Genomic DNA, 27,592 nt, shown 5'->3' with positions numbered 1-27,592 from the left:
AAAAAGCCAAAGAGGCCAGAGACAGATCCTGGTAACCGCTTCTGGTATTTGTCCTGCTATCATCAGAGCTTCATCTTCATCATGGTAAAGCTGGACTCCCCTTCCTTAGGCTGAGACCATAAAGTGCCCTGCTTAGTTCTGCTTACAACTTCCCTCCATGTGTGTACTTCTGGACCTGGAGTCCCTTTTCTGTCTTGGGAACTCCATGCCTCAGATTGCTCATCTTGTTCCACATGTACTTCTGTCTCTGATACATCCATGCTAACCTATTTCAGGAAGTTTTTTTCAAAAGGAAGATGGCTATATTCCTGTAACATTTTGTGGCTGTCCCTATTGATCTGTGATATAGATTCTCCTGTAGCCTGAGATTTGGTACATTGTGATTTCCTCCCAATCTTCTACAGAGCCTTACAGCAAAGAAATTCATGTTATACCTGAGAGAGGCAATCATATCTTTACTACATATTTGAAAAAGGAAAATTCCCATGTACTACAAACAGGTAGAATGACAGACCTACCAAATTTTGTATGTAACTAAGTAGGTGTGCCAATAACTCTAGGAGGTACAGGAATACTAGGGATTGAACCCAGGGACTGTTGCATGCTAGCCAATCACTCCATCATTAAGCTGTATCTGCTTTTGTTTTCCTTTTTTAAATTTTTTTTATTTTTTGAATGGGTGCACCAGGGCCTTTCAGCCTCTGTGAATGAACTCCAGACACAAGTGTCCCCTTGTGGGAATGTGTAGCATTGCATGTTTGCATCACTTGCTATATGTGCGATCTGGAGGATTCGAATGTTCCTAGGCTTTGCAGGCAAACGCATTAACTGCTAAGCCATCTCTCCAGTCCCCCTTTTTGTTCTTCTTTTGAGGCAGAGTCTCCCTAAATTTCTGAGGCTATCTATCCTTTATCTTACTCTGTACTTCTGGCAGACAATGAACTTTTCAATCCTCCTGTCTCAATTTTTTAAGTAGCTAGGATTACAGGCCTATATCATCAGACCTGGCTTAATGAACACTTTGGCATCATGCAAACCACTGAAAAAAAAAGATACCAACACTCAGAACATGCACCATTGCCTTATGGAGCACTAGTGCAAATAAACCATGATACAATATAAGTGGAAAAATTCTTGATCTTAATAGGTTTCAACATACTAAAAAAAATAAACATACAAACTAACAATACACCTTAAAATTGCTGAAATACAGGAATTCATAATTTCTGTCGTCTGTAAGTAATTTTCTGTTAATTTTTTTGTAAAATTGCTGGTAGTTTTATCAGACATGATAACTTACCTGGGCTGACAACGTTCACATAGATATGTATCAGGAATATGCTGCCTGTCAATCCCCATGCAGTCAATATGTTGCCAAACACTTAAAAAGAAAAACATAACAGACAAAAGCAGAACATAGAAAACATTAAAACCATTATAAATTAAGACTTGATATTCCATCTAACTATCATTTAAGTGCCTACTTCAAACTTCACACCAGAAAAGTTAACCTCAGATCAGTAATATTCTGAGATTTAAAGCAAGAGGTGCAAATAGAGAATGCACAATATAATTTAAAATGTAAAAAGTAATAGTTACATTGTTAGAAACCTGAAGATATCCACAGTACTTGGAGCAAGAATAACAGGTATTTTTAGAATTGCATTTTGGGAAGCAGAAAGAAAAGGTGTCATCATAACATTTATAAATTAATAGCTACGAGGAGAAAATGGCCAGGATATGCTCAGTGCATCTGCAGAGGACTATTCATCTTTTCACAACAGAGGGAAGGGTAAAGCTTAGATTATTTCCTCTGTCAACAGCTTGGCGATGTATAGTGGTAATTCAAAGCAAAGCAAACAGAAGCAAAAAACTAAATTGTTTTCCCAACATTTCATACTCAAGAAAGGGCAGAACTAGAACAATACCAAATGAAAGAGGTCAAACAATCCAAGAGAAATTTTATGGGGACAGAAATGAAACCTAATTACTTATAATGGGATATATAAGCAGTTAGATACAAACTTCTCAATTTTTTATTGTTGCCAAAATTGCAAGTGGCCAACTTGATAGTGTGTGTATGTATATATGTATTATATATATGTATAGATACATACGTATACATATATATTACCAAAACAGTCGTAAGTATTCCTTATACATTATCAGCTACTTCTAATATAACTAAAGTACTAAACTAAATGGTACTGTGTTATTTTTTACTTCTCAATAGAGAATATTGGGACAAGAACTTGTAGAATATGGAGGCATATAGTAGAATACATATACAAAATAGGGCAAATGACAAAGGGGTTTAGAATAACTAAGCTTATGGAGTTATTTTGTCATGCACACAATATAACAAAGCTAGAAAATAAAAGATGAGAGCTCTAGATGTCATATTTCAAAGAGGTAAGTATGGTAAGTAGGAACATTGAAATATAAAGAAGAAATGTGAAGAAGGGAAGAGGGAAAAGTCAGTCCTTACAGCTCACTACAGGTTGAACAGAAAAATGGAGGGGGAGGGAGGAGAGTGACAGATATTGACTCAGAACAAGAGAGATCAGTGAGTATCAAATACCTTGAATAATAAAAAAACTGTGTTTTCAGGACTGTACACAATTATAAAAATGCTAAAGACAGTGTCATGAATCTTTAACAGGGATAACTAACATATATATATTTGTGTAGCTGGATCCAAAGAAAACCACTCCTTAAATTACACCTTAAAAACATTGTTAGGCTGGGCATGGTGGCACACGCCTTTAATCCCAGCACTCAAGAGACAGAGGTAGAAGGATCACTGAGTTTGAGGCCACCCTGAGATTACATAGTAAATTCCAGGTCAGCCTGAGCTACAGTGAAACCCTACCTCGAAAAACAAACAAACAAACAATAAAAACATTGTTAGATGGTAATTTATCACATTAGATCAGATCAGTTAAAAGAAAACTCTTGGGCTGGAGAGATGGCTTAGCGGTTAAGCACTTGCCTGTGAAGCCTAAGGACCCCGGTTCAAGGCTCGATTCCCCAGGACCCATGTTAGCCAGATGCACAAGGGGGCGCATGCATCTGGAATTCGTCTGCAGTGGCTGGAAGCCCTGGCGCGCGCGCTCTCTCTCTCTCTCTCTCTCTCTCTCTCTCTCTCTCTCTCTCTCTGCCTCCTTGTCACTCTCAAATAAATAAATAAAAAATAAATTAAAAAAAAAAAAAAGAAAACTCTTTACTATGATTGGCTATAGTCAGAATTGATGTTTTCTTTTTTCTTTCTTTCTTTTCTTTGGAGGTAGGGTCTTGCTCTAGCTCAGCCTAACCTGGAATTTACTATGTAGTCTCAGGCTGGCCTTGAACTCATGGCAATCTTCCTACCTCTGCTTCCTGAGTGCTGGGATTAAAGGCATGTGGTACCACGCCCAGCCACAATTGATATGTTCTAATACAATATAAGTAATGTCAGTAAAGTTATGTTTTAGTTTTTAAATATATCTCCTAAATGAATTTATCACAGTCATTTCTTAAGATAATGTGTCATAGGTAATGATAATTTATTTCTAGATCTGAAAGGCACTATAGCACATTATTATTAAATAAGACAAAAGTATTCACATTATACTCTTGCATTTAAAAAGTAAATTTCTCATTCTATACTAATTTCCTACTTTTGGGCAGAAATCAATGAACCTTTGAAACAAATACATGTTTATATCATTAACATTCCACTCCTATACCATTTAATCTAATAGGTGGAACGATTTACAAATAACACGAAAGTAATTCATATTTTGCTCTCTGGTTCATTTTAAAAATAGTTTTATTTATTTGCAAGCAGAGAGAGAATAAAAATGGGCACACCAGGGCCTCCAGATGCATGTACCACTTTGTCCAGCTGGCTTTATGTAGGTATTGGGGAGTCATACCTGGGAAGCACCTTTGACTGCTGAGCATCTCTTCAGCCCTAGGTGCATTTTTATACTCACTTTCAAATATGGATATAAGTCATATGATATACTACTTCAATCAAATAATGAAGCTATGGTGTAAGGACCAGGCCCAAGAAAATCTTTAAAGCCATCAAACTTTCTTGCCCTCTACAATGTGTGGCTTAGAAATTCTCTGCTCTCCACCCTATAGGGGATGGACTTAATAATTTGAAACTGAAATCCTACTGTTCCAATTTCATCCCCCCATCCCAAAAGGAGAGAGAGAAGAGATAGGCAGGAAGAAAAAGAGAGGGAGGGACAAAATCCCACTTTCTGTCCCAATCACACCTTCTCTAGGGGAAGAGGCCTTTCTTGGTGGTTGGTTGAACCAGGGTTGGGGGAGGGGAGACTGTGATTCTGGTTCAAGAAGACTCCAGAGTGCTGTAAGGTTCAAGTCAAAAGGAAGTGAGAGAGTCAGGTCAAACAAATAAATATCAATTGAAATGTATATTCCCCCAAATAGGAAAATCAGTTGACTACACAGCACAAATCATTCCAAAGGAGATAAAAAGGATTGAATTCTCTCATTTCTATCTTTCATATATATATATATATATATATATATATATATATATATATATATATATATATTTTTTTTTTTTTTTTTTTTTTTTTTGAGGTAGGGTCTCACTCTAGCCCAGGCTGACCTGGAATTCACTATGTAGTCTCAGGGTAGCCTCGAACTCATGGCGATCCTCCTACCTCTGCCTCCCGAGTGCTAGGATTAAAGGCGTGCGCCACCACACCCGGCTTATATATGTATTTGTACTAGTACTAAACTACTAAGTAAAAAGAGAGCTGGTCCTCTAAAAAGACAGTTTATAACTGATTACTACTTATATCACAATGGGAGTTTCCAATAAGCTCTAAAATAACTTAAAAAAAAAAAGGGTTTTTCCAGGAATAAAACAGACTGCATCACAAGGAAATTAATTCCTTCAAGAGGAACCTTAGTTATCTTTTTCAAATTAGCAATCCAAGACTAGAAGCATTTAAAAAAGATAAGCTAATCATGTGTGAAATATTTTACCTGCATTTGTCACAACAGATCATGTATCCATCATCATGTGTAAAACCACATATGCACCTGGTTACATCAGTACCATAACTTCCATCCTCAGATGTGCTGATTGTAGTAGCACTAGAAGTTTCGTCAAAATTAGGAGTGGTAAATATGCCTACTTCATTCTTACTAATAAGAACTGATGGAGGAGGGGAAGCTGGAGGTGTTGGAGGAGGACGAGCACCATAATTATGGTCCTGGATAATGGAACACAAAAACAGAATATTAACTGCAATGATATGAGCTAGGCAACTTAAATAAAATTCAGCCTGTAATTTGAATACTCAATAACAAAATTGGACCATTTCTTCCTTCATGCCTAAAAAAATAAATAAATAATAGCTATTAAGTCACATAGTGAATGTAACTGTCACCACCTTCACATCAATGTCATTTTACCTCCCCTCCAAAGCAGAAGTGATCTTTTGTATCATTTGATCATGGTTTCACTTTCAACAAGAAACCAGATGTATGATGGGAGAATCCAGGTTTAAGGAAAAAAAAAAAAACAGCTAGACGTGGTAACACATGCCTTTAATCCTAGCATTGGGGAGGCAGAGGGTAGGAGGATCACAGAGAGTTCAAGGCCACCCTGAGACTACACAGTGAATTTCAGGTCAGCCTGGTTTAGAGTGAAACCCTACAGGGGGGGGGGGGGGGGGGACACGACAAAAAAACCTGCTCAGAGCCAGGGGTGGTGGTGCACACCTTTAAACCCAGCACTAGAGAGGCAGAGGTAGGAGGATCATCATGGAGTTCGAGGTCAGCCTGAAACTACACAACTAATTCCAGGTTCAGACCCTCCCTCAAAAAAAAAAAAAAAAAAGAAAGAAAAGAAAGAAAAGAAAAAAGAAAAAAAAAGCCCAGGCTGGAGAGATGGCTTAGTGGTTAAGGTCCTTGCCTGAGAAGCCTAAGGACCCAGGTTCAATTCTCCAGGACCCATGTATGTTAGATGTACATGGTGGCATATGTGTCTGGAGTTCAACTGCAGTGGCTAGAGGTCCTGGTGTACCCATTCTCTATCTGCCTTTCTCTCTCTCTAAAATAAATAAATTTTAAAGCCCCTAGAAATATAGATGCTAAAACAGAACATAACAAAAGATATATTACCACTATGAAGTACATAATATAGGACTTTAAATTTTGATCATTTTTACTCTTATCTAAATAATAAAATCTCTCCCAAGTATACCTTCTCAAATCACAAATGTCTCCAGTTCTACAACTATTTGAATCTAAATTCTACAGAATCTGCAATGCTGAATAAATTAAGTGGATAAGCTTACATCATTTCAGCTGTGAAAAGGGATGAAACCTACCTCTCCTAAGGGTGTTTCCAAGGATGTTATGAGAAACTATAAATATAAATGTGTGATGTGAAGTATAGCACACACACAAATGACAACTATAGTCATAACTTGTACCATGTAACTTATAATTAACAGTAGATAATACAGCATAGTCTTATAGACCCTTTGTTGAGAAGGCAAAAAATGTGATAACAGCAAAAATTAGAAAATAAGAATAGCAATAAATACCTCTTGACAGATAATCCCATAATACTATGGTTATGTTAAAGTACAACATATATTTAACTGCACAGGTAACATGAAACAGCTATGCTTTATAAATATTGTTATAAGCACAAAACCACACATACATACTTTTAACTTACAACTTTAAAAAAAATTCTTCTAGAGAAGTACTTGATGCTTACCGCATAGGGCAAACCAATGTAACTGTGTGAATGATGGGAGCTGCTGGTGTATAACTGGTGGGGATAACTGTTGGATTTCTCAACTACCACAGGGCTAGCTTCTACAGATTCTGGTCTAGGAGAAAAGAGTCATCCATGAGAATTCCATTCATTTCTTTTTCTTTTAATTGATTAAAAGTTTCAAGTACTTATACGAGAACCCTGGCAATACAGATACAGTGTATTTTTAATTTTTTTTTTTTTTTTTTTTTTTTTTGAGAGAGAGAAGGAGGCATATAGAAAGGGGAAAGAGAGAGAGAATATGGCCGGGCGTGGTGACGCACGCCTTTAATCCCAGCACTCGGGAGGCAGAGGTAGGAGGATCGCCATGAGTTCAAGGCCACCTGAGAATACATAGTGAATTCCAGGTCAGCCTGGACTAGTGTGAGACCTTACCTCAAAAAACAAAAAAAAAAAAAAAAGAGAGAGAGAGAGAGAGAGAGAGAGAGAGAGAGAGAATGAGAATATGGGTGTACCAGGGCCTCCAGATGCATGTGCCACATTGCACATCTGGCTTATGTGGGTCCTAGGGAATTGAACCTGGGTCCTTTGGCTTTGCAGGCAAATGCCTTAATCACTAAGCCATCTCTCCAGCCCCAAGTTCAATCAATATTTACAGCATGCACATAACTTGTGGATGAATACATCCTATCTCAATTCTGTGTCATAACAAAATTTTCATTTAAGTAGTAAAATAAAGATCCTTATACAAACTTTTTTCTATGATTTGGAAAATTTACAGCTGAGAGTGTTAGCACATGCCTATAATCCTAGCATTCCGAGAGCTGATGCAGGAGGATTGAGAGGTTAGGGGCAGCTTAGGCTATACAGCAAAACCCTAGCTCAAATAAAACATAAAAACAACAGAACTAGAAGCTAAACTTTATGACAATGGGAACACTTAAGTCCAGAAAATGACTGAAATAAGACTAAGGACACATTAAATCTACACAGATCTTGGGTTGGATATTTGTGTGTGCAAGTAGTGCTCAGGACTAAACCAGGGCCTTGCACATGCTGGCCAAGTACTCTATCACTTGAGCGGTATCTCTCGCCCTTGAATGTTAAAATCTAAGAGTTCAATGTTCAAAATAATTCCTGTTGAGTATGCTGACACAACACAAGCCTGGGAAATGTCAGTAAGTTAGACAGACAACAACAGACAGGGAATCTCATATTGAACCAGACTTAGTGCCTGAGAAAACATAAGTAGTAGCCTATAGCAGCACTGCAGTTCTGGCCTAGTAACAGTTAAGTAAAGTGACTTGTCAATTACAGATGCTACTTGGGAATAAAACTCACCAATTGTTGCTGTTTTGTAAGATCCCTGCCCTAGCATTTTATATACATCAGTTTCTTCTTTATTTACAGGAACCCCCAAGCCCTACTTTGTCTAACTTCTGCTGATCAGTGTGGTAGTGAACCTACATCTGAGTCAATTTAACCTCCCTTGTTTGTGTATATGTGTGTGGTAATGCACATGTGTATGAAGATGCTCACAACCCACCTGTATGTGTGTAGAGTGCAGAGGAGAATGTCAGGGGTCTTCCTCTATGGTTTATCTATGTGTTTCCTTGAGAGAGTTTCACTGAACTCCCTCAGTGACCGTTTTCGATCTGACTGCCTAACCAAGCCCCAGTAATTCTCTGGTCTCTGCTTTCCAAAGAGCTGGCGTTAAAGGCACCGTACTGTTTATGTGGGTGCTGGCAAGTGTGTGAGTGTGTGAGTGTGTCTGTGGGGGGGAGGCGAGAGTTTTATGTAGGCCCAGCTAGCACTGAATTCACTATAGAGCCAAAGCTGGCAGAACCCCCAATCTGTCTGCCTAGACCTCTCAAGTGCTGGGATTACAGGCATGGACCACAATGCCTTGCTAAAATTTAAAAGGTGGTAACATTTTTTCTGGACATAGATATTTAGAATATGAAACTGGGTTGTAGGAGTGCCAGATGCACAGGGGGCACACCCATCTGGAGTTCGTTTGCAGTGGCTGGAGGCCCTGGCGCGCCCATTCTCAATCTCTATATCTGCCTTTTAATCTCTGTTCTCTAGCTCTCACATACATAAATAAAAATAAACAAAAAATTAAAGAAATTAATTTTTTTGTTTTTTATTTATGTATTTGAGAGTGACAGAGAGAGAAAGAGGCAGATTAGAGAGTGAGTGAGTGAGAATGGGCACGCCAGGGCTTCCAGCCACTGCAAATGAACTCCAGACATGTGCGCCCCCTTGTGCATCTGGCTAACGTGTGTCCTGGAGAATCAAGCCTCGAACCGGGGTCCTTAGGCTTCACAGGCAAGCATTTAACCTCTAAGCCGTCTCTTCAGCCCAATTTGTTGTATTTTTTTAAAGATCATGAATTATACCACTGGGTGGTATACCTAATTATACCACTGGGTGAAATTATTGGTGTAAATAAAAAATAAAATAATAAAATAATAAAAACAAATATAAATAAAAATAAAATAATAATAAAAAATAAAGGGAAAGAGTTTGGTGGTTCCTTAAAATATTAAACATAAAATTAACTAATTACTTAATAATTCTATTCCTAGGTAAACTTACACTGATTTATAGTTTATGAATTTTCAACATTATGAAATGGGAAAACAGTATGTGTTCAGTATAAGCCATAACTGAAATGCTGAATTTTGATATACTGTCATACACGTATGTGTGATATAATATTCTCAAACTGGGAGCAGCAGCAGAAGCAAGTTATTCTCTCAACCAGCCACTAGAGCATGCTGTGCACTAAGGTATGGTATTCTTGAGTTTTATTAAAAGCACTTTTGACCTGTAGTATTTTCAATTCAAAAGATGAGTTTATTGAGACATAAGCCAATTTAATGAATTGTAGGTTGAGGAACATTCATATACTCAGAAGAATTATATCCGTTAAGCAGTATCTGTAGCCAATGTTCACAGCAGCAGTATTCATAATTGTCTAAAGATAAAAATAACCTGTATCCATGGACATGTGAATAAATAAAACACAATACAGGGGCTGAAAAGATAGCAGTTAAAGGCACTTGCTTGCAAAACCTGATGGCCCAGATTCAACTCCCTAGTACCCATGTAAAGCCAGATGCAGAGTAGCACATGTATCTGGAGTTCACTTGCAGCAAAAAGAGGCCCTGGCCCACCCATTCTCATTCTCTCTCCTGGAAAATAAATATTTATTAAAAAACACATCTATGAAACAGAGTATTATTCAACCACTTAAAAAGTGGAATTCTTAGGGCCAGTCATGGTAGCACACACATTTAATCCCAGCACTCGGGAGGCAGAGGTAAGAGGATTGCCATGAGTTTGAGGCTACCCTGAGACTACATAGTGAACTGTAGCCTGAGCTAGAGTGAGGCCCTACCTCAAAAAACAAATAAATAAATAAAAGTGGAATTCTGATACATGCTACACCTAGATTAAGCTAGAAAACATGCTGTGAGAGAAAGGAATAAATATTTTATGATTCTATTGGTAAGAAATAGAGGCCAACAGAGACAGAAACCAAAACAGATGTTACAAGGTACTGAAAAAAGGTAAAGAAGGTAATGAATAAAGAGTTTCTGATCAGGGTGAGGAAAAAATTGGAAATTGCTGGCAACTGCACAACGTTGTGGATGTATTTAATGGCACTAAAATGTATATTTACAGATAGACAACATGGTAAATATACTTACTTTACCATGATTCACACACACACACACACACACACACACACACACACACGAGTATTTTTACTAAAGGCAAAGGCAGAGAATCAGTAGTATCAAATCTTGCTACAAGCCAGGAAACAGGTGACTGGGGTTGCTGCTAAGTGATAAAACAAGCTCAGCCACGTGTGACATCCTGGGCTCAATGGCCAGCAAACTTTCTGCCCACCCCCACCATAAAAATTAGGCAGTAGCTTTAATATGTTAATATTTTATATAATATTTAGTATGTTAGTGGCATGTTCAAAATAAAATCCAAACTGTATGTGGCAGGTAAGAGATTTCATATAAGGAGAACAATGCACGAAGGATTCAAGCATCTGCATAGACCTACATTATAGACAGTAACCAGGAATTATAGAAATGAGGACCAATAAAAATGATACAGGTTCAAAGGTTTATGCAACTGAGCCATTCAAGCCCTCCCTCTGACCTCTTGAGGTGGTGCTGGGGCCTACAGAAGTGAAGTGCAATGCCAAGGCTGAGTAAGTAAAGCAAGTATAGCTGCCAGTGTAGTGGGGCTGGTTTAGCATCTGGCCCCAAGGGAGTTTCAGGGTGTGGTTTTCTTTCTCTTAGAGGAAGCAGAGGCTGAAAGCAACATTGTGGAAAACGCCTCTATACAATGCTGTTTTGAGGCTACTTATAGAGGATCACAGGCTGAGTGCCACTGGTGTGGGCAGAGTACAGACGGACAGGAACTACTTTGGGAGACACAGTCTTCTCTGCTCCAACATTTAGAATGTTCAAGTGTTGCCTTAAAAGGTCTTTTAAAGGTCATGGAGCCCAACCTCTGGTTTTACAGGTAAGGAGATGATTGAACCTAAGTGTCACAAACTCTAGACTCAATTTCAAACCTTACCACTAAAGTCACTGTGTATTCTTGGGACACCAAGTGCATAGCCATTCTGAATCTGAAGTTCCATATTTGTGAAACAAATGTTTAATCTAAGGATATGGTATTCTAACAGATAAAGCAATACTAAAGAGCAGATCTCTAAAATTTGCCTGGCATTCTTTCCATCAAAACTGTATTGCTGGGCTGAAGAGATGGCTTAGCAGTTAAGGTGCTTGCCTGTGAAGCATAAAGACCCAGGTTCAATTCCCCAGAACCCACGTAAGCCAAACGCAGAAAGTGGCACATGCGTCGAGAGTTTGTTTGCAGTGGCTGGAGGCCCTGGTACACCCATTCTGTCTCTCTTCTCTGTACCTCTCTCTCCTTGCAAGTAAATAAACATTTTTAAAAATAAAATAAAACAAACTGTATTGTCCCAGCTGGGTGTAGTGGCTTTAATCCCAGCCCTTGGGAGGCAGTGGTAAGAGGACTGTCATGAGTTCGAGGCCAACACGAGACTACATAGTGAATTCCAGGTCAGCCTGGCCTACAATAAGACCCTGCCTTGAAAAACCCAGAGGGGGAAAAAAACAAAACAAAACTGTATTGTCCTCCCAAACATTCCTGTGTGTTCATTTGTGTCTGTGAATTAGTGACATAATAAGCAGTTTGTGTTATTAAACAGTAATAGGTCTTACTTCAGGCTTAGTGTTATACATAATCTAGGTTCTGATAAGTCTGAATTTATGTCACTTTAAATTTCATTACTTTAGTATTAATACTTCCAATCTTTTTTTTTCTTTTCTCTCTGAGGTAGGGTCTTGCTCTAACCCAGGCTGACCTGGAATTCACTATATAGTCTCAGGGTGGTCTTGAACTCACAGCAATCCTCCAACCTCTGCCTCCTGAGTGCTGGGATTAAGGGCATGCACCACCATGCCTGGCTTTTATAATTCCATTCATTTTTTTTTTTGATACTTCCATTCTTGATTAACAGGCTACTTAAAAAATTTGCAGTTCTAAATTAATGTCAAAAATTTCAAGACTGGGGCTGGATAGATGGCTCAGTGGCTAAAGCACTTGCCTACAAAACCTAATGACCCAAGTTCTAGTCCCCAGTACCCACAGAAAGCCAGATGCACAAAGTGGTACATGCATATGGAGTTCGTTTGTGGCAGCTAGAGGCCCTGGTGCACCCATTCTCTCCCCCACCCCTCTACTTGCAAATAAACATATTAAAACAACCTTCAAAACTACCACCACTTTGTTTGCAGTAATCTACCTGATATTGCCACATTTATCTGGGAAATACTAAACAACTTTAAAGTGTTATTTGCCCTTATCCTTTAAGAAGCTATAATAACTACCTAAGTCATGATACACACACACACACACACACACACACACGTGTGAAGACATCATATAAGTTAGCTAAAGTAAAAATATAAACAGAATCATGATAATTATTAAACTGACAGACATTTAGAGAAAAAGGTCACTATAAAATGACTGATTAAATAACCTTTAAAAACTTCAGCAATTCGATTTTTATGATGTTGTTCTTTGCTCAAAATTTAATTCATCCTTCCTGACCTTCAAGATATATGCAGGTTGTCATAAAAAAGCCAAAGCAATGTTTTAGGTAAAGGTTCTAGTTTTCCCTTTCGACACTGACACTGGGTATCAGCAAGAGTACATAATAGAGTACTACTGTAGTATATGTATAAAAGATATCCCTGCATTCTAAATATGCCCCTCTGTGCTATGACCAAAACTTACCATTCTTACAAAATTTTATAAAATATGCTAATTTGTGATATAGAATAATTGATATAATAAAAACAGTAAAGGGTAGGAAAGATGGCTTAGCAGTGAGGGCACTTGCATGAAGCCTAAGAACAAGCCTGACACACAAAGGTAAGGCAAGCACAAGGTTGCACATGTTCACTAGGTGGTGCAAGTGTCTGGTATTTGATTTCAGAGGCTGAGGCCCTGGCACACTAATTCTCTCTCCCCCTCTGTCTCTCTAAAATAAAAACTGAGTAAAAATATCTAAGATGGAATAAAGCAGTTTTACATGAGGAAAAAAACAGTAAATTTTAAAAATATACAGAAAAGTGTCATACTATAATACATTTAAAAAAGTTAAGCCGGGTACGATGATACACACCTTTAATCCCAGCACTTGGGAGGCAGAGGTAGGAGGATTGCCATGAGTTTGAGGCAACCATGAAATTAAAGTCCAGCTCAACCTGGGTTAGAGGAAAACACTATCTTGAAAAAAAAAAAATTAAAAGTGAAATGCAGGTTTAACAGTGGGCCTCAATTCACTGCATGTGACATTGTCACTTCATCTAACTCATCTATTAGTAAAGAATAGCTCTAAGCTAGGTGTGGTGGCACACACCTTTAACCCCAGCACTTGGGTGGCAGAGGTAGGAGGATTGCCATGAGTTCGAGGCCACCCTGTGACTACAGAGTGAATTCCAGGTCAACCTGAGCTAGAGTGAGACCCTACCTCTGAAAAAAAAAAAGAATAGCTCTACTGGTCTCCGTGACAGCATGGATTTGGGATTTGGGACCACACACACTGGGTTCAACCATAACTACTTTTCATTAATTATATGGCCACAGATAAATGTGCTAATCTACATGGGTAACATTCTTTTTGTAATATAGGGATAGTGTCTGCTTGTTTTCCTTTTTTTTTTTTCAACCCTGCCTGTCTGTGCTTTTTTGCTAGAATATTACAAACAGGAACTCTATATGAAGTACTAAAAGGGGAGAAAAAGGATACAAATACAAGACGATAAATCTGTTTATAATTATATATGAAACAAATGAAAAACTAAGCAATATTCTAATGAATTCTAAACAGGCTTTTGAATATTAGAACAATATCACACTTAACTTGATATCCAAAAGGCTGAGAAGTAACTCAACACCACTTTTTTTTTTTTTTTGGTTTTTTGAGGTAGGGTCTCACTCTAGCCCAGGCTGACCTGGAATTCACTATGTAGTCTCAGGGTGGCGTCGAACTCACAGCGATCCTCCTACCTCTGCCTCCCAAGTGCTGGGATTAAAGGTGTGCGCCACCATGCCCGGCAACACCACATTTTAATGAAAGCATTTTCATATTAGGATAAACAAATTAACATACTATAAGCGTAGGAGAGTACTAGTTTCTTGACACTAAATATAAAGAAATCATAATAACAAATAAGGTAGTCTCAGAAATCCGGAGAAAGTCTTTTCTTGTTTATCAATACTTCGATCCAAACCTTTTACAAATGAAGATTGACCAAAAAAAATTAAGTGGCTGTAAAAGGTTACAACCATGTTAGTGTTTAAACAAAAATGAAAACATAGCTTCCCCTTTATTTCTTAGTCAACAGTCAGCATTTATAGTATTGCTAGGTATAGTACAGGAGCCTTCCTCCAAAGTTTTTATTTAATATAGTTAATTAATTTATTTGAGAGAGACAGAGAAGGGGTGGGGGAGAATGAATGAGTGTGCCAGGGCCTCCAGCCACTGCAAATGAAATGTAAATGCACCACCTTGTTCATCTGGCTTAGTGGGTACTGGAGCAAGGAACCTGTGTCCATAGGTTTCACAAACAAGGGCCTTAACTGTTAAGCCATCACTTCAGCCCCAAAGTAATTCATTTCTAACTCACACACGTCACTTTTTTTTTTTTTTTTTGAGGTAGGGTCTCACTCTAGTCCTGGCTGACCTGGAATTAATTCACTCTGTAGCTTCAAACTCACAGTGATCCTCCTATCACTGTCTCCTTAGTGCTGGGACATATCAAAAAAATTTTAGACATTTATTTTCCAATTTAATGGTATATCGTAGATACAGGTAGAATAAGAATATAAATCCTTGGGCTGGAGGGATGGCTTAGCAGTTAAGGCACTTGCCTGTGAAGCCAAAGGACCTAGGTTTGATTCTCCAGGTCCCACATTAGCCAGATGCATGGTGGCACATGCATCTGGAGTGTGTCTGCAGTGGCTAGAGGCCCTGGCATGCACATTCTCTCCCCCTTCCTCCCTCCCTCCCTCCATGTCTAATAAAAAAGAATATACATCTTCATTCTCATAGGTAATCAGAACAATCTAAAAATTTCAAACATCTTGTGAATAGTCTGGACACCAGATGTTCTATATCACATTTTATTTATTTATTTATTTATTTATTTATTTATTTATTTATTTATTGGTTTTTCAAGGTAGGGTCTCACTCTAGCTCAGGCTGACCTGGAATTCACTATGTAGTCTCAGGGTGGCCTTAAACTCACAATGATCCTCCTACCTCTGCCTCCTAAGTGCTGGGATTAAAGGCATGAACCACCATGACCGGCTCCGTATCACATTTTTTTAAATAATATATTTACTTGAGAAAGTATGGGTATGCCAGGGTCTCCTGCCACTGCAAACAAACTCCAGATGCATGTGCCACTTTGTACATTTAGCTTTATGTGGGTAATAGAGAATCAAACCCAGGTTGTCAGGTTTTGCAAGCAAGCTCCCTGAACTGTTAAACCATCTCTCCAGTCTGCACATCACATTTTTCAATCTGTTCATTTCTTCCCAACATATTAACATAGCAGCATTATATAATAATCTCTAATGGTAGTGAGGAAATTTGATGATGATAATAATTAGAAGGAATACAATTTCTAGTTTCTGAGAAGGAATAGTAACTTGTAACATGGCTTTTATTTTTCAGCCTGCCCCACCCCAGGGGGGAGGAAGATTAATATTTCTCGTTTAGATTTCTTTCTTCCCTCCCCTCTTCTTTCTTCCTTCCCTTCCCTTTTCTTCTTGTTTTCTTTCCTTCCCTCCCTCCCTCTCTTTTTCTTTCTTTTCTTCTTTCCAGCTCCAGAACAGCTTCCCTTTTGGTTTTTCTGTCTTGTTTTTGTTTTACTTATGTAACCAATCCAGGATCCAGATGGTTGAAATGATACAGATAGAAGTAGTAACAAGAAACAGAAGTTTTGCTATGATTAAAACACAAAATTCTGGGCTTGGAAGGTGGCTCAGCATCAGATGCTTACTTGCAAAGCCTAATGGCCTTAGGTTTGATTCATCAGTGTCCACATAGAGTCAGATGCACAAAGTGGTACATGCACCTGGAGTTTGTAGAAGAAGAAATTCCTGGAGCACCCATTTTTTTCTTTCTCTCTCAAATAAATATTTTTTTAACAAACACAAAAAGATGAACTAGCTCAATTTTTGTTATTTTTGGGCGGGGTGGGGGTTGAGGTAGAGTCTCACTCTATCCCAGGTTGACCTGGATTCATTATGTACTCAGGCTGGCCTTGAATTCATGGCAATCCTCCTACCTCTGCCTCTCAAGTGCTGGGATTAAAGGTATGTGCCACCACACCCTGCCTAGCTCAACTTTTCTATCATGTTGCAAAGACTAGAGAGTATTTCTGCTACAGTCAGTAATTGACATATTAAATATTTTGCTAGCACTACTTACATGAACCATAGGCCAAAACAAAACTATTATGTTACAAAAACCAATCTTTTTAAATAATATTACTAGAAGTGCTATGACAGAATTAAAAAACTAAACTCATCATAAGGTTCTCTTCTGCTACTTATTTACTTTTTAAGTTCAGTTTCCTCAATCTTTAAATGAGAATTCCAAAACTACCTCCTTTCTCATTCATAAAATGATAAACTATTATGGTTCAATATTCACACCTTTCATACCAGCTAATTTTTTTCTCCTAAGACCCTATTATTTTGTGTTGAGTTGCTTTACTCAGTTACAGTAGCCACTAAACAACTGTACTAATGAGCCTTCAAGTGACTAATTGAATTTACATATGCCATTAAGTATAAAATACAGGATTTAAGACAGCATGAACAAAAGGACATATATATCCTGTTAATATCTTTCTTTTGGTTATTTGTTATATAAATATAAATAATACTTTGATTATATTAACTTAAGCAAAATAAATAACAAACTAAGTTCCCTTTAAATTTTTTTATTTTTTTATTTTTTGAGGTAAGGTCTTACTCTGGGCTGACCTGGAATTGACTCTGTAGTCCCAGACTGGCCTCGAACTCTTCAGTGCTAAGATTAAAAGTGTATGCCACTATGCCCAAGCCCTTTAAATTTTTTAATTTTACCTTTTAATGTTACTAGAAAATCTTAAATTAGATGAGACACATTATGTTTCTACTGACTAGCTCTGGTCTAAAGTTCTGACATTGTAATTGATCGTAATTTCCTTACAAATACAGACAAAATATCATATTTACTTTTGTAACCCTGGCTTCTAGGAAAACTGCACAATTAAAGATAGATAACCCAAAATATATCATCTCTTGAATTCAGAATTTTGAGGCAGAGGTGGAGGATCACAGTCAGTTTGAGGCCAGCCTGAGACTACAGAGTCAATTCCAGGTCAGCCAGGGCTAGAGTGAGACCCTACTTGGGGGGGGGGGGGTGTGAGGGGAGGAATAATACTTTAAGCAAGAAGTCTACTTCTAGTATTACCTTGCATTTATGAACATGCAGCTAATTAAGAACATTATAGTTATAGCATCCTAATTTGTAAAAAATTATTTAGAAGTTTTACTTGTTTTGTTTTTTGAGACAGTCTCACTCTGTAGTACAGGCTATCCTGAACTCACTATATAGACCAGGATGGCTTTGAACTCATATTAATTTGCCTGCCTCAGCCTCCCAAATGCTGGGATTATAGGTATGAACTACCATGTCTATCCTTTAAAATGTTGTTTTAAAGTAAAACACTTTTATGAAATCTATGCTTTAAAAATTTTCAAGTTCATGAAACAAATATACATCAAGTAACTCCTGTCTATCCTCACTAATCATTTATTCCTAAATTAAAATTAATTTTTTAGTTCAAATGTTTAAGAGTCAATGTTAGTAGGCAAAAGAATAGGGACTAAGAAATATAATACAACATCTCTATCATGAAAGAAAAGTAAAGAAATCAACTATTTCAAGCAAAAAAGTGGACTTGGTAGAAATGAGTTCTATTTTAGTGTTAAAATAATTCAAAAGTAAATGTTACTGGAAATGGGAACACTAGAGTTTAGCAAACTCTTTGTTCACATACTCTGCACTAGACATTCAATCTTCTTTTTAAAAAATATTTTATTTATTTACACAAAGAGAGGCAGAGAGAGAGAGAGAGAGAGCGCGAGCGAGCAGGCATGCTAGGGGCTCTTTTTATTTGGGGGGGCACACCAGGACCTCTAGGTACTACAAATGAACTCTGGTTCTGGGGAAATCAAACCTGAGTCCTGGGACTTCACAGGTAAGCTCTTTAACCACTAAGCCATCTCTCCAGCCCTGTAATAGCTTTTAAAAATCATATAGGGCCAGAAGGATGGCTTAGCAATTAAGGTACTTGCCTTCAAAGTCCAAGGACATAGGTTCAATTCCCCAGGACCCACATAAGCCAGATACACAAGGTGGCGCATGTATGTGGAGTTTGTCTACAGTGGCTGGAGGCCCTGGCATGCCTATTCTCTCTCTCTCTACCTCTCATATTGTGATCATATAGTTAAGTAAATGATTTAATTCAGACATGGTAGGGCATGTCTCTAATTCTAGTACTTGGGATACTGAGGCAAAAAGATCAATAAAGGTCAGCCTCAGCTAAGCAAAACCTTTTCTTTAAAAACAATCAATACATTGTTCAAAAAAAAAAACAAAAAAACAAATGGACCAATTAGGCTTCTATAAGAATATTAGAGGGCATATCAATGTCTTTCTTAATGACTGAGCAGAAATGGTGAAAACATCTTCAGACCACAAGAAATGCCAGCAAATGAAAGAGCTACATAGCATTTCCTTCTTCTTCTTCCATTTCTAGAGTCCTAGAATAAACAAATCTTCTTTTGAAATTTAGATTCCATTATCCAGCTTTCTGAGTAACATATATTTGCATGCTGACACGGAAAACAACGCACCTTTTCATCCTTCAGCATCAATACTCAATTGGATTTGCAATTTCCAAAAATAATCTTCAGATAAATAACCTAATATTAAAGCAATGGTCACTCAAAAATAAAAGATAATAATGAAAAGAGAAAAAATACACAGAAAAATAAATAAAAGATAACTAAACCAATCGAAACAAGTGCTAGGAGTATAATCAGTATACAGGTCAGATATTAATCTTTCAATGAATCTATTAGAAATGGCTGTAGTAAAAACAAAACAAAAGTTGTCAAAATAAAAAGCTGAGCATGGTGGCATATGCCTTTAATCTCAGCACTCAGGAGGCAGAGGTAGGAGGACTGCCACGAGTTCATGGCCACCCTGAGGCTTAAGAGTGAATTCCAGGTCAATCTGGACACTATGAAACACTACCTTGTAAAACAAGCCTAAAAAAGTTGCCAAAATAATCATCCAGTATGAAATACTCTCTTAATTCTACATAAAATACAGCTTGAGTTGGTTTTCAATTTAACTTTTTTTTTTTTTTAAAGCAAATCCAGGGCTGAAGAGATGGTTTGGCAGTTAAGGCGCTTGCCTGTGAAGCCTAAGGACCTAGGTTTGTTTCCCCATTACCCACGTAAGCCAGATGCACAGGTGGCACATGTGTCTGGAGTTCATTTGCAGTGCCTGGAGGCCCTAGCATGCCTGTTCTCTCTCTCTCTCTCTCTTTTTAAAGTTTTTTTTGTTTGTTTAAGCAAATCTGTTGCACATGGTCGTGCATGCCTTTAGTCCCAAAGCTTGGGAGGCAGAGGTAGTAGGAGGATCACCCTGAGTTCAAGGTGAGACTACATAGTGAATTCCAGGTCAGCCTGTGCTAGACTGAGACCCTACCTCAAAATTAATAATAATAATAATTATAAAACAAAAAAGCAAATAAAAAATAAAAAGCTGTGGGAATGGCTCAAAAGTTAAAGGCACTTGCTTACAGATCCTGCCAGTCAGGTTCAATTCTCCAGAACCCACATGAAGCCAAATGCACAACATGGCACATGTATCTAGAGTTCATTTGCAGCAGCAATATACCCTTGTGTGCCCATATTTTCTCTCTCTCTCTCTCTCTCTCTTTCCTTCTCACTTTCTCTCAAATAAATACATACTGGACAAAGAAAGAAAAAGGCAAATCTCTCCTGGCATGTGACTCACACCTATAATCCCAGCACCTGAGAGGCTGAAATAGTAAGACTGCCATGAGTTTGTGCCCAGCCGGTGGTACAGAGTGAGTTCTGAATGAGACTCTGCCTCAGAAAGAAAAGGGCTGGAGAGATGGCTTAGCAGTTAAGGCATTTGCCTGCAATGCATAAGGACCCAGGTTCGATTCCACAGTACCCACATAAGCCAGCTACGCAAGATGGTGCACACACCTGAAGTTCATTTGCAGTGGCTGGAAGCCCTGGCATGTCTACTCTCTTTTTCTCTATCTGCCTCTCTCTCTCAAATAAGTAAGTTAAAAAAAAATAAAAGTATGGGGCTAGAGAGATGGCTTACCAGCCAAGGACCCAGGATCAACTCCCTAGTACCCACATAAGTGAGATGCACAAGGTGGCACATGCATTTGGAGTTTGTTTGCAGTGGCTAGAGGCCCTGGTGCTGTCTGCCTCTCCCTCTCATTCTCTCTCTCAAAATAAACACATAAAACATTTAAAAAATAAAAGTAAATGCTGTGTTTAAAAGAATACCACAGTATATCCATATTTTATTACTTATGATTAAAATTTAAAGCCAATTACTTTCCAATATACATACACCAGATCTTACATTAAGAACAACCTGCTGGGGGCTGAGGACATGGCTGCGATGGTAAAGCACTTGAAATGCAGGCATGGGGATGGGAGTTCAGATATGTAGCACCCAAGTAAATGACAAGTGGGTGTCCCAGCCACCTATAATCCCAGCACAAAGGAGGCATAGACAGAGAATAACCAGAAAACGTGGCTAGTTACACTAGCTGAATTCATGAGCTCTGGGCTCAATTGAGAGACCCAGGCTCAGTAAAATAAAGAGGAGAGCAATCGGAGAAAGATAGCTGACATCAACCTCTGGTGCCACGTACATGTACATGCATACACACAATAAATAAATAAATAAATATAAGATAACCATCCAGGGATGGTGGGACAACACCTATAATATCAGCACTGTGATGGCAGGAACAGGAGGGTCACCAATTCAAAGTCAGACTAAGCTAATAGCAAGATTGTGTCTCAAAAATTCTAAATCTATCATCTTGATTCTTTTTCTCTGTGTTTCTGTGTGTGCATGTGGAGACGAAAGGAACAACCTCAGGCACTGTCTGTCTCTTGAGACAGGGTTTCTCCTAGCCTGGAGCTTGCCAAATAGGCTAGACCAACTAACTAGCCAGTGAGCCCCAGGGATCCACCTATCTCTGCCTCCTTGGTGCTGGGATTACAAATGCATGTGGCACCACATTAGGCTTTTTATATTTGTTAAACATGGATTCTTGGGATCAAACAGGTCCTCATGCTTGCACAGCAGTCATTCTACTGCCTCAGCTGTCTCCCCAAAGCTATTATCTTGATGTCAAACAATTAGCAAACGGAAAAAGCAAAATGAGAATTTTAAAAAGACACAGTATTCTGGCACAAAAGTTCATTGAACAAGTAATATTAGTTAAAGGAATTTTTGCCCGTAAATTTCTAATCTCTTAGCCAAGAGACAAGATGAACATAAACATAAATGAAGCACTGCTTGGAGGTGCTAAAATAACTACATGACATATATTGCCTTTTCCTACCCAAAATACTCTTAAGTTAAATACTTACTCTGAGCCTGCAGCCATTTCCAAGTATGACGTTTCTGTTGTATCAACCCCCAATGGGATCGCTATGCTCATGACGTTCGCCTCTGGTAAATTCGATTACTATGGAGTCCTATGCATTGGTATCCAAAACACTGGGGCATGCCAGCCACAGTGCTCATTGCAAACATCTAAGTGCATCCACAAACCCTGTTTAAGAAATGAGGAGAAAACAGTTAAGAACTATCTTAACTAGCAATAATCACACGTTAATATCACCATATAAATGAAAAGGTCTTCATGGAATACCTATTTTATTTATTTTCTAGAATTAGGTGCATGCTTATGATGAAAAGAAAAGTTTTGTGGAAGCACAGCTCAGTGGGAGAGCATGTGGTTGGTCTGCAGGACACCCTGGGTTTAATTTTAGCACAAAAAAAAAATGAAGGAAAGAAAACAAAACTTTATGAATCATAATGTTGCTCGGGAAGATAAATTAGGATGCCATAAGAAGCACTTAGCACAATACTAAACTTTTTACATGAATATTCTATTTTATCCCCAGAATTCTGAAATCATGTCTCCATTTTACCGCTAAGGTACAAAATTTTAAAAGGCTGAGGCTGGCAAGATGGTGCAGCAGTTAAAGGTGCTTTTCTTGCAATGCCTGCTGACCAGGGTTCAATTCCCTAGCCACCCATGTAAAGCCATATGGGCATTCATTTGCAGAAGCATGAAATCCTGGAGCACTACACACTCAGACACATACAAACACATGTGCGTGTGTAAACACAAACAATAATTTTTTTTTAAAGAATGGCTAACTTAACCAAGGTTGCTGAGCTCAAGTGATGACGCCAGGATTTAAGCTAATTCTTACTCTTTATGTACACAATGGAAACTATGTTATTTGATTTACAGTGCCTGTCATTTTCAACAATGTGTAAATCTATTCATCTCAAGGGGATTCTCTATTTCTTCAGTTAGTAACTCTAATGTGAACACTTTGTAGTATTCCTAATTTTAGTAGAGAAAACTGCCTCTGAAAACAAATTTATAATACTAGATAAAAGGTATTGAGATTTAATATCAAATTTTCTAATCTAAATTTACTCCCTTACACTTGCTATATGTACTGTTTCTACAATATGTACTTAAAAGTTATTTTGTTTGTTTGAGGTAGGGTCTCGCTCTAGCCCAGAAATTCACTATGAAGTGTCAGGATGGCCCGAAACTCACGGTGTTCCCTCTATATCTACCACCACAGCCAGCACAAAGACTTTTAATAAAGACAAAATGAAACTCAGGAGCAAAATCTTATAAACTGAAAACAACACAATCTATATTTTCCTCATCCTTATATTTTATATCTATAGAAAATAAAAAACATTTCTCTAAATAGCACTTCTTATATTTACCTATAGTTTGTGGGTTTTTATTTTATTTTGTTTTTTCAAGGTTAGGTCTCACTCTACCACAGACTGATCTGGAACTCTGTAACCGCAGTCTGACCTCAAACTCAGTGATCCACCCAATCCTGCCTCCCAAGTGCTGTGTAAGGCTTGTGTCACCATGCCTGTTGTTATTAAGATGAGCATCATTCTGTTTCCAAGCTGATCTCTAGTTCCAGAGCTGAAGCAATCCTCCATCATCCTTTGGAACAGTTTGAACTGCAGGCATGTACTCCATGTCCAAGCTTATTTTTATTACAATACTTCAAATCTAGTAGCTTTCTTCCAATTACACATGGTATAAAGGTGCACACTAGTTTTCTTACAGAATGCAAACCATTTTAACACCTTATTTCCTCATTTTGATAATTCTCTCCTATAAGATATGCAATCTCTATGATTAACTTGAGAAGGTTTTCCCAAGCTTAAGTATAAAATTAAAGATGTCTTTAATCCCAGCACTCAGGAGGCTGAGGAAGGAGTTCCAGGTTAGCCTGGGCTACAGTGAGACCCTACCATGGTGGGGGGGAGGGCGGGGAACCCCATCAAACAAGAAACAACATGAAAATAAGAAAAATAAAAGACCATTAATTCGTAACTACATCTAAATATTAAAAACATTATGGGGCTGGAGAGATGGCTTAGAGGCTAAGGCATTTGCCTGCAAAGCCAAAGGACCCAGGTTCGATTCCCCAGGACCCATGTAAGCCAGATGCACAAGGGAGTGCGTGTGTTGAGTTTGCAGTGGCTGGAGGCCCTGGTGTGCCCATTCTCGTTCTGTGTGTGTGTGTGTGTGTGTGTGCGCGCGCGTGCGTGCGCGCGCGCCTCTTTCCCTTCCTCAAATAAATAAATTTTTTAAAAAATTAACTTTGGCCAAGCATGGTAGGGCACGCCTTTAATCCTAGCACCCAGGAAGCAGAGGTAGGAGGATCACCATGAGTTTGAGGCCACCCTGAGACTACACAGTGAATTCCAGGTCAGCTTGAGCTGGAGTGAGACCCTACCTTGGAAAACCAAAACAACAACAACAAAATTGGAGCATGTTTCTACCACTTAGATGATAGGTGAGAGGAGGTTAGTTATTTAATCTCTCGTATCAGGTTAAGGTTCACAAAATGGGAATAAAGGCTCAAAGAGTTTCTGAAGAACATTAAATAATGAATGAAAAACATTTCAAAGAACTCACAATACATATTTAACAATCAATACATAGGACAGTTTGTATATCCTAGTTCAATCTGAAATGCTGTAAAATACATTCACATTTTAGTTTTTTGGACTGGGGATGCTTGGCTTGTAAATATTCCAAAATCTGAAGGAAAAAGAATTTGAAATCTGAAATGCTTCTGATCCCAAGCATTTCAGATAAAATTCATCTGGGTTGCAGAGGTGGCTCAACGGTTAAGGCACTTGCCTGCAAAGAGTAACAACCCAAGTTTGATTCTCTAGTACCCACGTAAAGATGGATGGATGCACAAGGTAGTGCATGTATCTGGTGTTGTTTGCAACAAATAGCAGCCCTAGTGTGCCCATCCTTTCTCTCTGCTTGCAAATAAATTAATTTTTTTTAAAAATAGAGACTCAGGGATGGAGAAATGGATTAGCGGTTAAGGCGCTTGCCTACAAAGCCAAAGGATCCAGGTTCAATTCCCCAGAATCCACGTAAGCAGGATGCACAAGGTGGCACAGGCATTTGGAGCTCGTATACAGTGGCTACAGACCCTGGTAAACCCATTCTCTCTCCCTCCCTCTCTCTCTTTCTTCCTTTCTCTCTCTCAAATAAATCAATATTTCTTTTAAAAAAGGGGGGGCTGGAGAAGATGGCTTAGCAGTTAAGGAATTTGCCTGCAAAGCCAAAGGACCCTGATTGGGTTCCCCAGGACCCACGTAAGCCAGATCCACAAGGGGGTGCATGCGTCTGGAGATTGCAGTGACTGGAGGCCCTGGTGTGCCCATTCTTTCTCTCTCTCTCTCTCTCTCCCTCCCTCCCTCCCTCTTTCTCTCTCTCAAAAAAAAAAAAAAAGAATATATTAAAGTATTTTAAGAAAAGAAAGATACTCAAACTGTCACAAACAAGAATTGCTATTATCACAATAAACAATGTGTGGAGAGGCAGTCATTCTGATTAAAGAGAACTTTCTAATAGCTTTTGACAAAAAATTAATTATGGTTTCTACTTGTTATGTTTTCTAATTTACTTCACATATTAATGTCTCCCCTAAAGACAATTAGAAATTAGAGCAGAGACCCAGGTGTGGTAGTGCACACCTTTTATTCCAGCACTTGGGAGGCAGAGGTAGGAGGATTGCTGTGAGTTCAATGCCACGCTGAGTCTACATAGTGAATTCCAGGTCAGCCTGGGGTAGAGTGAAACCCTACCTTGAAAAACCACACCAAAAAAAAAAAAAAAGAGAGCGAGAGAGAGGAAGAGGAGGAGGGGAAGGAAAAGGAGAAGGAAGAGAGGAATAGGAAGAAGAGGAGGAGGAAGGAAAAAAGAAATTAGAGCAGAGTAAACAAAAGGAAATGTTCTACCTTCTTTTCTACACCCAAGACCATATTAGTTACTTCATACTGCTGTATTCCTTAGCTAGCACAATGCTAAAAAGATTACAAAATTCTATGTGGTAAAATATAAGCAACTTACAGATCAGTTTGCTGCAATGTAATGTTATATTATTCTACACTTCTTTAAAATGTTAAAGACTTGAACCTAATAACAGGCAATAATGGCAATTTTTAATTTATTCACTTAGATCGATAGCAGGTAAGGTGGGGGGGGGAGAAAAAGAAAGAAAGGGCCTTCCGCTGTATGAAGGAACTCAAGATACCCCAATTTATGCAACTGGTTTTATGTGGGTACTGGGATATGGAACCTGGACCATCAGACTTCGCAAGCAAGCTCCTTTAACCACCAAGCCATGTCCAATGATTGCAAATATAAAAACTCAAGCCAGGCATGGCAGTGCACACCTTTAATCCCAGCAGAGGCAGAGGTAGGAGGACCGCTGAGAGTTTGAGGCTACCGTTGAGACTACATAGTAAATTCCAGGTCAGCCTGGGCTAGAGTGAGTCCTTACCTCGCAAGAAAAAAAATCATATTCCTGCTGGATGGGGTGGGGCCCACACCTTTAGCCCCAGCACTCAGGAAGCTGAGGTAGAAAGAGGTCACAGTCTGGGACCTACAGAGTGAGTTGTAGGTCATCCTGTGATAGAGTGAGACCCTGACTCAAAAAAGATAAGCAAGGACTGGAGAGATAACTTAGCCTGAAACTACACAGTGAATTTCTGGTCAGCCTGGACTACAGCCAGACCCTATCTCAAACCTGCTCCCTCCAAATCATCTTCCATGTTGATGGCATCTAATTCCTAAATGTTTCTTCTGTTTAGCTTATCTTCATATTAGACTTGAAAGTAGTTTTTTTTTTTAATTTTAGGTCTTTTTTTAATTAATTAATTTATTTATTTGAGAGCGACAGACACAGAGAGAAAGACAGAGGGAGAGAGAGAATGGGCGCACCAGGGCTTCCAGCCTCTGCAAACGAACTCCAGACGCGTTTGCCCCCTTGTGCATCTGGCTAACGTGGGACCTGGGGAACCGAGCCTCGAACCGGGGTCCTTAGGCTTCACAGGCAAGTGCTTAACCGCTAAGCCATCTCTCCAGCCCATTTTAGGTCTATTTTATGTTTAGTTGTACAACTAACTGTTTATTAAAGTAAGAAACTGGAAAATGTAAGTGCCATGAGCTGTTTTTAAATAATAATAAAAATAAAATAAATAATACACCGACAGACAAGTATGTAGTAATGAAGAACTTATTATTCAGCCTATTTTGGATTATTGCTTATGTCCCAAGCCCTGAACTATACCTGGAACATAAAGTCACTCTACAAAGAACTGGTGAATGAATTAGAGCACCTGAGATAAAACTGTAGCTCTGGCCTTAGTAACCTGATGGACTATCATCCCAAGCGCTTTAAAAACAACTATATGACACATTCAGCAATGTAGCTCTCTCCAAACACAGAAGCTCATGTTCAGGATGT

General features: G+C 38.6%; 1 protein-coding gene across 5 annotated transcripts in view; it reads right to left on the bottom strand.

Annotated features, from left to right (window-relative positions):
* The window catches only part of Kmt2e (lysine methyltransferase 2E (inactive)), a 99,817-nt gene that overhangs the window by 43,730 nt on the left and 28,495 nt on the right, over window positions 1-27,592 (bottom strand). For all 5 annotated transcript variants that reach the window (XM_004652885.3, XM_045135479.1, XM_045135480.1 and 2 more), the window contains 4 exons: window positions 22,124-22,308; window positions 6,761-6,875; window positions 5,011-5,240; window positions 1,301-1,381 (listed from right to left, as the gene is read on the bottom strand). In XM_004652885.3, coding sequence (XP_004652942.1) covers window positions 1,301-1,381; window positions 5,011-5,240; window positions 6,761-6,875; window positions 22,124-22,194 — 497 coding nt within the window. In that variant the 5' untranslated portion in view covers window positions 22,195-22,308. The remainder of the gene's footprint in view (window positions 1-1,300; window positions 1,382-5,010; window positions 5,241-6,760; window positions 6,876-22,123; window positions 22,309-27,592) is intronic.

Source organism: Jaculus jaculus, chromosome 16 (genome assembly GCF_020740685.1).
Source record: "Jaculus jaculus isolate mJacJac1 chromosome 16, mJacJac1.mat.Y.cur, whole genome shotgun sequence".
NCBI classification, from domain to species: Eukaryota; Metazoa; Chordata; class Mammalia; order Rodentia; family Dipodidae; genus Jaculus; species Jaculus jaculus.
The sequence above is the reverse complement of the archived record's forward strand: the minus strand, read 5'-3'. Positions and strand labels throughout refer to the sequence as shown.